Here is a 10,579-nt window from a genome sequence, read left to right on the forward strand (position 1 = left end):
ACCATCAAGGAGATCAAGAAGGAGTTCCCGTGCCGCGAAGCTCTTTCGTAGTTTCTCATTTATTTTTCTGGAATTTACAGTTGGGAGAGCAAGCTTGTGGTGAGAAGTTGCCGGTTTGGCGGCACAACTTTACCTTCTTTAGAGCATCTCCAGTCGCGTTCCCCAAACCGGCGCCGGATTGAGCGTTTGGGGGACGTGTTTCGTTCGTTCCGCGTTTGGGGGACGTCCCTCCCCAACCGCGTCTCCCAAACGTCGCCCCCAAACATTAAAATACTCTTTTTTGTTTTTTTGTATTTTTATTTCAATAAAGAGAAGAAATATTCCACAAACTAATATATAATTGGGAACGTGGTTTACATGAAGATATAGTTTGGAACATGGTTTTCCATAAACTAATACACAGTTTGAACCATGATTGACACAAATATAAAATATTGCAAAAAACTAAACCTAACTAGACCGGGCATCGAAGGTTTCGTGTGTTCGCTGCCAAGAAAGAACACTCGAGGGCACACCCAGTCACACAAACTGGAAAATCCTGGTGAGGGTGCCCTTGTTGGTTCTTCCAAAGAAGAACATCCAGAAACCTTTGTGCATATATTCGTTGCGAAGAAACAACACTCTTCAGTTGTCGTCCTCCTCGGCCCTGTCGCTGTGGTAGTTCTGGTGGCAACGCGTCTCGTCGAACACCTTGACGCTCATGTCCATGTCGCCAAAGTAGGAGAACACGAGCACGAACCGGCTTCGAGATGGTGGTAGCGCGCGAACTTCTCTCAGCCGATGTGGAGGTACATCTTGCCACGCGCGTCGTAGATCACGTCGGCGATCCACCGGCAGCAGCCGTAGTTATCCTTCCGCAGATGCAGCGAGCCCGGGCGCTCGTCGCCGGCGACGAAGTCGACGAAGGTGTCCGGCAGCCTCTGGTTGCCGTGTGGGTCGCCCTTGAGGATGACGATGAACTCGAACACAGCACCGACCGCTCCTCGTCCTGCATATCTGACGATGAGGACGACGACGGCGTCGCAGGCGACAGCGAGAGTGCAGCTCTGCCGCGGCCACGACCACAGCCGCGAGCTCGGCCTCCGCCTCTACCAGCCATGGCGTCGACTCTTGAGATGGTGGCGGCTAGGGTTGGAAGAGAGGAGCTAGGGTTGTGTGAGAGGGATGATGAGAGATTGCCCTTTTTATAGACCGGATGGAGGCGGGAGAGCGGTGACGCTCATTAACGCCGACACGCAGAGCTAGATGCGATGAGACGCTTCACTGTGCCTCTGCGAGAACTGCATCGTCGCTGCGCGACAATAACTTACATCACGAAGATTAGGTTAAAATTTAATGTGCCGGTGACGGATCAATCCCGCCACTTCCCGCCTCGCTTTTCGGTGTGTTCGGCTCCCCGGTGGAACGGAGACGAGCTCGGGGCACCGGACACCATATCAGGAGGCGCCGAACAAAAAACGGCATTAGGGACGCGACTGGAAACTTTTTTTGTCATACGTCCAAATCGCTTTTAGGGACGGTTTGAGGAACCAAATCGCTTTTGGGGACGCGCCTAGAAACACTCTTAGCATTTCTGTATGATCCCTCCATGATGTAGTTTCGACGAAAAAAAATTGAACGGGGGCAAGCTTACAATTGTATTGCGTTCTCACACAAATCCTATTTACACATCACAGTTACAAGCAAAATGGAAACCGACACAAAACAGAATCAAGAAACAACGCATTTATACTGCAGCGAGCCGGACTGGTCGCCGGTCGTTCCGGTGATGCCCCGCCGTGCCAAGCCGGCCGGGGCGCCGGCGAGCTCTCAGTGTACCGCGCGCGCCTCACTCCCCACCGTGGCCGCTCTCTGGGCGGTGACCGTCGTGGCGATCCTCCTCCTCCTTCCCGGCGCCGCTGGCGTGCTCCTTGGCGGCGGCGTTCTCGCGCATGGCGCGCTGCTTCTCCTCCTCGGCGGCGTGCACCCTCTGCTGCATCTTCACCTTGGCCGCCTCCTTGTTTATCTCGGCCGCCTCCTTGTGCCCCGTCGTGTACGCCGCGGCCATGTCCACCTGCCCCTGCACGGCGGCCCTCGTCTTCTCCATGCCGGCGCGCGCCGACGCGCCCACGTTCGCCGCCGCCTCCTTGCCTGAATCCATGCCGGCCGACCTCGCTTTGCTACTTCAACTTCTAAACTAGCTAGCTGATGATGATGGTGCTGCCGCTGGGGTCTGGAGGAGTTGGTGTGTGCTTTGGCAGGCAGGATCAAGACGGGATTTTTATAGAACGGCGGCGTGGCCACGGGTGCGGATGTGTACGTGGGTGACGCGTAGAGGTCGGCGTGGTGAGGTGTCCCGACACGAAGCACCACTCCTCCATTTGATTATCTCAAGTCTGCGTCATCACATTATCGTTGGCTAGAGAGGGGATGAGTCACTGCTTCCACATGTCTGCGTATTTCATGGAACACGTAGCCGGCAGCGGCCTATAACAATTTATCATATCATCTATAGTTAATTTATACCTAGCATGTACAATAGTAAGCTATAAAAGTATAGTATTTTTACAATACATGGTCTACCTTTTAGTCTCACATAGTACGAGCACGTGCTAGAGCTGGCTATTAGATAAGAGTCCACTTCTCTTCTCTCTCCTAATCTCTCTCCTCCAACTAAGAAAACTTATAATATTTTATCTCTTATAGCCAGCTGACTGTATCTTATTGTACTTGCTCTAAGAGCATCTCCAGGCGTTGGAGCCCCCCGGGGCACAATCCGGATGAAAACTGGTTCGGATTGGATCTATGTTTGGCATGAGGAGCAACGATTTTCCAGCCGTCCCGGGGAATTTGCGCGGATCTGAGTGCAAAATCTTCACTGACACGCGGGCCAGAGCGCGGAATTTGCTCCATCCGAAGTCCCCGGCAGCACCCCGGGAAACCGAGGATGGCCTGGGGAGTCCGGACGGATTTAGGCCTAAATCCGGACGAAAACGAGAAGTTGGGGGCGTGACTGGACCGTTTTCGTCCGTCCGGATGAAAAAAAAGTGGTCCTGTGGACCTTCTCGAGGAGATGGCTGGAGATGCTCTAAGAGCAAGTACAATAAGATCTAATCAGCTGGCTACAAGGAATAAAATAATATATTTATGTCTAACTGGAGGAGAAAGAAGTACTAAAGACCGAGCATACCTCCCTCAAGAATTTCCTCAAGGAGTCCTCCGAGAAAGAAACCAAAGACAAGAGGGAACTCGAGGAGAAGCATGCTAAGGCTATGTTGGAGCTCACCGAGAAGCTGAAGACAAGCAACCAGAGAATTAAAACTCTGGTGTCCAAAGCAAAGGCGGAGGCGTTAGACATTGACGAGCTGATCTTCCGTAAGGACTTTTTCATTTCCGGCTTCTCCATTGCATTCGTTTGGTCCCATCACGGAAACTGATCACCATATTGTTTGTGTATATCAGCGTGTCTCGGATTCGAGTGTACAAATGACTCCAAACTCTCCAGGACAGAAGCTTATGAAGAAGCCCGGAACTCCATTGATGGCCTCTTTGAATCCTGCCGTGGCATCGCGGAGACGCTGTCCTCGAAAAGAGCACACACTTCCATCATTGACAGAATGACGAAGCTTATGAAGATGGTGCCGGATCTTATCAAGGATTGGCAAGAATCCTCAGCCCGTGGAGCCGCCTCCATTGCCTTGGCGATGTGCATAGCACACTTTCCCGCCATGAGCTTCGCGACGATCGCGTGCGGAGTTCCCAAGGGCACCAACGTCAGGGCAGCGCTCGCGGAGACCGAAGGCTTCGACACACTTTTTGCCCAGCGAGTTAATCACTCGTCATGGTACGAGAAGCATGCTCCTCCGCCCGGTTTCTCCGACGACGAGGACGATGACGAGGAGGGCTCCGGATCCAGCGCGCATCAATCGGATGACAACTCCGGCGATGGTTCCGGCAAGGACAATTATTACCAGGCCTCAGAAGATAACACGGAGTCTTCCGAGTAGTTCCTGAAAAACAGTTGAACACATCATTTTGGCCCCTTAGAGGGTTTGTAATATAACTTAAGCATTTTTAAGTAGCTAGGGTGAAACGATTGCATGTGGGCGGAAAAAACTTATCCTGCTATCCGTTTTATGACATATGCATGTTTCGTTTGTTGAAAGCAAGTGCTAGTTTCTAAGTTTTCCGGCTTGCTTGTTTGACCTTCCACGAGCCGGAAGACCTTTAGCCGGAAAATGCTCGCCGATGGCGACGAAGCCCAATGGCAATCCGTCAATAACCGCGGAAACAAGCCCCCAGCCGAGGTGCCAGAAATCGCTACCAGGAATCCACAAGTTCGCAACGAAAAGCTCATTCGCCAGAAAACTTAAGCTCACGTCCGAAAGGACGATTTTGAAAATCACAACTTTTATACACGCCTAGGCGAAAACATCCAGCTCTGCGGCTTTAGTCGGAAAACTTACACGATCCAAAATGAACAACTAAAGGAGGTAAAAGACTCGAAGAGTGAACCATATGCTTTATTTCATTGATCATGTATCATAACTATTACAAAGTATGTAATGCGAAAATTGCTAAGTGTGGAAAGGACGTAGCTGTGCTATATTCCAAGGGCGGTCTGTTTCGTCGTATATGTCATCCGGATCCTCTCGCTTGCGCTTCCGATGCCAATTGGCAGGTTTGTCCTTTAACTCGTGGAAATCGACGAGGTAATAAGATCCGTTGTGCAACACTTTGCTGATGATGAAGGGTCCTTCCCATGGAGATTGTAACTTATGCTCTTTCACATGCCGAAGGCGGAGGACCAGGTCACCTTCCTTAAACGAGCGGTTCCGAACTCGACGACTATGATAGCGTCGGAGTTTCTGCTGGTAAATGGTGGAATGTTGGTCAGCTAGATTCCGAGCATCTTTGACCAGGTCCACAGATAGCTGTCGAGCCTCGTTAGCAGTTTCTTCATTGTAGGCGGAAACTCGCGGGGAATCATGGATGATGTCGGAGGGGAGCACAACTTCAGATCCATATACTAGGAAGAAAGGTGTAAATCTAGTTAACCTGTTAGAGGTAGTTCGTAACTCCACAGAACAGAATCTAACTCCTCGGCGCAGCGGTTCTTCAAGGCGAGGTTTGACTCCGGCTAGTATGAGGCCATTGGCTCGCTCGACCTGCCCGTTGGACTGTGGATGAGCCACAGATGCAAGGTCAAGCCGGTTCCCTACGCCATTGCAATAATCCTTTAGTCTCCTTGAGCGAAGTTCGTGCCATTGTCTGTGATTATGCTGTGTGGGATGTCGTATCTCACTACGAGGCTGCAAACGAATTTTAGTGTCGTAGCACCATCGGCTTTTCTCACTGGCTTTGCCTCGATCCACTTACTGAACTTGTCAATAGCAACCAAGAGGTACTCAAAACCGCCAGGAGATGATTTCTTTAATTTTTCGACCATATCGAGCCCCCAGACCGCGAATGGCCAAGTGATAGGGATGGTCTTCAGCTCCTGAGCCGGAGCGTTTGGTTGAGTAGCATAGTACTGACAACCTCGGCAGGTTTTCACTATTTTCTCAGCATCTTCTTTAGCTGTAAAAACCTTACCGGAAAGCTTTTGCGACGAGGGACCCGGACCTGGGATCTATTTTTGGCATGGGGAGCAACGATTTTCCAACCGTCCCGGGGAATTTGCGCGGATCTGAGCGCGAAATCTTCACTGACACGTGGGCCAGAGCACGGAATTTGCTCCATCCGGAGTCCCCGGCAGCACCCCGGGAAATCGAGGATGGCCTGGGGAGTCCGGACGGATTTAGGCCTAAATCCGGATGAAAACGAGAAGCTAGGGGCGTGACTGGACCGTTTTCGTCCGTCCGGATGAAAAAAAAAGTGGTCCTGTGGGCCTTCTCGAGGAGATGGCTGGAGATGCTCTAAGAGCAAGTACAATAAGATCTAATCAGCTGGCTACAAGAAATAAAATAATATATTTATGTCTAATTGGAGGAGAAAGAAGAGGAGAGAGAATGTAAGTGGGCTCTTATGCAAGAGCAAGCTCTAGCATGTGCTCCTAAGCAAGGTGTGTGAATGAAAAGTGGGTCATCCATTGAAAAAGTAGTATATTCTTATAGCCAACTATTGTACTTATTGGCTACATGTTAACTATAAATAATATGGCATCTTACTTATAGCTAACAACAGACTATACTATTGGAGTTGCTCTAAGGCTGGCTATAGTGCTAGTAGTATCATAGCTAGTATCATGCATATTGGTCCCACAATAATGCTGATGTGGCAGCTAATTAAGGAAGAGAGAGGAGATTAAAATAACATAGGTAGATACTGTATCATAGCGCATGTCACGAGAAAAATTAATGCCAAACAAATCTTGTGCACAAATTTGCATTGAGATTTAAAAAACTATAAATATAGCATGACTATGATACTACACGATACTAACCACTATAGAGATAGTATCATAGACAAGTATCATATGCATGATACTTTTTTTTTTTTTTTGAAATCATCATATGCATGATACTACTACATGATACTTACCACTATGACCAGTCTAAATGTGGTCTAGCTTAACATGCTGCCGCCAATAAGGCAGGACATACTTCCTCCGATTCCGTACCAACTATCAGTCACAAATCTGCTACACTATATGAAACGGAGGTGGTAGAATGGTTAGGTGAAAACCGCAGTTCTTTCAGGCATCTTTGCAATTGTTCCATTTCCACGCTGAACTATTTTGTGCTCTTCCATTTTCTGTTTTTACGAAGTTAATAAAATATTATATATTATATTTCTCCAATTCAAATTAATTGACTCAACCTTGTCTAGATATAGATGTAGTACCTAAATGTGTTTGTTAATTATACACCTGTATCAAAATAATTTTGAGTCAATTAATATCGGACGGAGTATTTACATTATTAGATCACAGATGCACCTCCCGTGCACTAAACTGATCTTCACTGGCAGGGACGGATGCCAGCATTTAGTCGAGCCAGAAAATAATTTGTGGGCCAATAAATTTTATGTCCAAATATCATTCGTTTTAACTCCCCTCAGACATGCAGTACAAAGATCAAGATCATATCTGGCATATGTGGTAGTAGTGGTACTAGCGCATTTCACAAACCAAAGATGAGTGAAACAAGAAAAATGGGAATGGAACAAAGACACAAGAGGACTGCTGCTGGCCTTCCAGGTCAGATTCATCGGCAGAACCAAGCAACAACAAAGAGAGTAGAAAACACCAGTGCAAATGATAACTTAACCACTTAAATCTGGATATCAATTTGTTAGAACGACATTAACTTCAATGACCACATAGGAGCAATGAAACTACTGTGGCAGAAGGATCAGACAGTAATTAAAACGTATCGAGCATCATATGCTTCGAACGTCAGACACGTCTTCGACAATTAAATGCAAGGACTTGCAACGACAAGGTGGACCATGATATATACAGAGGCCTTCCTTCTTCAGATGCCTATTTACAGGAGGAATTGTCCAGCAGCTTTGGGGTCCTCAGAACAGCCCAAAGGTGTTCTCGCCACTGTATGTCATGTAGAGGAAGCCATCATCATCCTTGTTCTCCTCATAGATTGCAGACATCAGAGCAGCTGCAGGACCAACATATGTTTAGGATAACAAAATTAAAGGTTTCCAAGACATTGCAGTACGACAGGTTAGTATCTTTCATACCTGTTGGTGGGAGGGTGTCCTTTACAAAGATGAAGATCGCCTTCTCAGCACTGAGCTTGATCCGCTTCCTTACGACATACACAAACTGTCCAACAGTGAGGTCAGCGGGAACAAGGTACCTGCATGGAGTTGCATATGTTAGAAACCAAAACTTAGAACAAGTACAATGGTATGTAACAGCTGACATTATAAAGATGCACAAAAGCAATTAACAGGTTAACAGCATAAATATAATAAAGCCAATAATCTTCATTCTGCAATGTACTGTCTGAATGAGGTACACGCAATGACTATTCAAAGTGGAATGGGTAATCAATTTAAAATGGCAACTTGCTCGAAAAAAGAACACTTGAGTAAGAAGACCTAAGACTGTGGACAAGTAGGAATAAAATAGATGATTGGCAGAGGGGTAATGCTCAAAGCAATACCACCAACCAACAGTTGCACGGTGTCTGACAAACTCAGCAACATAAACTGCTGGATGAGGATAACATAAGCACAAAAAAGGCTAATTTCAAATATAATAACTTATTAAAGTATTATTTATTAAATGGCACTGAAAATATGAACAGACAGATAATAAGAACTGACTTTTTCTTGTCAATGTCTGGGATGTCGCTCTTCTCGGCCTTCTCAACAATGACCTATTCACATGGAATTTGCTTTGGATTAGAACAACCATCACCAAAAAAAGGAAACAAACTACGTGAACAGGAAAAAGGATCTTACAGGAATTCTATCAGGATACTTCTCCCTGATGCGGTTGGCCTCAGCCTGCCTCCTCTCTGTAACACATAGCATAAACAGAATGAGACAAAGTTATATTTCTACACTGAAAACATTAATTCTGTAGAGAATAATAAGTGAACAATGTTTCTATAGAAAACCACAACCAGCAAAAGAAACAGAACGTGGTAAATCAGTATGCCGAAAGAACTGAGACAGATAACCCACAGATGGTGCCGCTTAACTAGGGAAGACATGGAAAAAATAACATCAAAGTCTAACCTAATCAAATTAGAAATTACAGGAAACTGGACAGGTAGAGTAATCATGACCATAGATTCTTTCTAATTGGTCCTTGGCAGCAGCAAACTAGTGGAGTGGTGATGCGAGCTGAACTTATTATTGAGAAATGTAATGACCGATCGAACTTTATCTTTTATTGGTACCGGGGGAGGACGACCGATTGGAAAACTTGTAACTAGACATGTAAAAAAAGCGTTCATTAAATTGGATTGGAATAGAAGAGTTGTAATTGAAAGGATACCGCATCCCATTAAATGGATTCTTGGCGCCATTCTTTGGTCGAGTGCAATATGGCTCGGTGAAAGGCCATCTAAGTCCTAAGTTCATAAAAACAGAGTGCTGCATAAGCTACAGCTTACGCCTCTCATCAAAGTCGCACCAAATCGTGCGCAATCAAAATCGCTTGTAATTCATTTAATCCACTATAGCCATGTAAATAATCAATTATAATTATATCAGACATTTCAAGTCTCTTGGGTAATGAAACAGCAGCTCCCGAGAGAAATTTACACCAGAATATGATTAGAGTATATATTGACAGAATGTGTTATCTTACGGCAGAGAATAAAGACTTCCACTCACATCAGAAATGCCCGCTACGCAACAAGAAACGTGTAAGTACCTATGAACAACAAGTTAGTCAAACGATACCGGCTACGCAACAAACCATGGTACCCATCGAACTAACTGACCTTAACAGGCAATCTAATTAGACTATACAATTAACCACAGCAACATACTGCCCCAAAACTTAATGAAGGACATCGAAATCCTCCCAACAAGCCACAAAACGAGCAGATCACAGCTCCCACGACAATCACCACAAAACAGCAGACACAAGATAAGAGGGCAAAAGTCAGGAAGAGACGAACCGAGCGGGTGCTCCAGCTTGAACGAACTCCTCGCCATCACGCCACGCGTTCCGCAACCGCCCTACGAGCAAACAACAAATCACGACGGGATCAGCCCAAAACTCGCCGATCGAAACCCCCAACAACCACCGAAAAGCCTCTGGAACGAATCCTCACGGGCTGGATCGAACCGGACGAAGCGCCTGCGATTCTTGCTCCTGGAAACCAGAAAACACCGAGAAGTCAGGTCAGAAAAATCGGATCGATCGATCGGCGAAGGAATGGATCGAGAGTGAGTGGGGGCGAGGCCCGGCGCTTACGAGATCGGACTGGACGGGATTCGGCGGCGGAGGAAGAGCGAGGCCGGCCGTGTGGTTGTGGGGAACGAGGAGGGGAAAGGAGGAGGAAGAGATAGGGACGAGGAGGAGTGGGGATTGAGGGTTGGTTGGTTAAATTGCTACGCGCACGAAACGTCTTGCACGGGGGAGACTTGACTTGAGGAGCCCGCCTCTCTTCCTCCAAAGCAGGTAACCTTAACTTGTCGTCTCTCCAACTGATTGGGGATGATTAGTAGTTCGATTGAACATTTGAACCTCTAGCTATCTTTCATGTGAAGAAAGAAAAGAGCAGAATTTGATTGGATATTGTGTTGATGTGTTTGTATGCTTCACCCTTCCAGGTTTGACTTACCTAAAATTTCTACAAAAAGTTCATGATAATCTACAGATCGGGTATCCGTTGGGCACGGATATGGAGGGCTTGTTCTGCTCATGGGTTTCATTGTCGGATACCCACTAACCCATGATACCCACTAACCCATGGGTTGACTGTGAGCATGAATTTGCTCACGGATTCTCTAAAAAAAGAATATTATCTATTGATGATATAAGAGATCGTATTTCAATGGCAATACTATTGGGATATTTAAATATTATTATTGCACGGTGGTTGGGTTTCACTATTGTTGAGGTATAACATAAGAATTTATTGATGCTGAATGATTATTTTTTGTATCTCTA

The 10,579-nt window shown here is 46.5% G+C and overlaps 2 protein-coding genes across 2 annotated transcripts; both read right to left on the reverse strand.

Annotated features, from left to right (window-relative positions):
* Nucleotides 1-1,828: 1,828 nt before the first annotated feature.
* Nucleotides 1,829-2,237, reverse strand: LOC124683027 (11 kDa late embryogenesis abundant protein-like). Its single transcript, XM_047217608.1, has one exon. The coding sequence runs from the start codon at nucleotides 2,138-2,140 to the stop codon at nucleotides 1,829-1,831; it is 312 nt and encodes a 103-aa protein (XP_047073564.1). The 5' UTR covers nucleotides 2,141-2,237.
* Nucleotides 2,238-7,238: 5,001 nt separating this feature from the next.
* Nucleotides 7,239-9,957, reverse strand: LOC124688898 (autophagy-related protein 8C; the record flags this gene model as incomplete). Its single annotated transcript, XM_047222521.1, is given in 7 exon segments — nucleotides 7,239-7,598; nucleotides 7,681-7,799; nucleotides 8,272-8,324; nucleotides 8,410-8,465; nucleotides 9,582-9,642; nucleotides 9,738-9,778; nucleotides 9,881-9,957. Coding segments are annotated over 5 exon segments (360 nt in total). The 3' UTR covers nucleotides 7,239-7,503.
* Between the last annotated feature and the right edge of the window lie 622 nt (nucleotides 9,958-10,579).

This window comes from Lolium rigidum, chromosome 1 (genome assembly GCF_022539505.1).
Source record: "Lolium rigidum isolate FL_2022 chromosome 1, APGP_CSIRO_Lrig_0.1, whole genome shotgun sequence".
NCBI classification, from domain to species: domain Eukaryota; kingdom Viridiplantae; phylum Streptophyta; class Magnoliopsida; order Poales; family Poaceae; genus Lolium; species Lolium rigidum.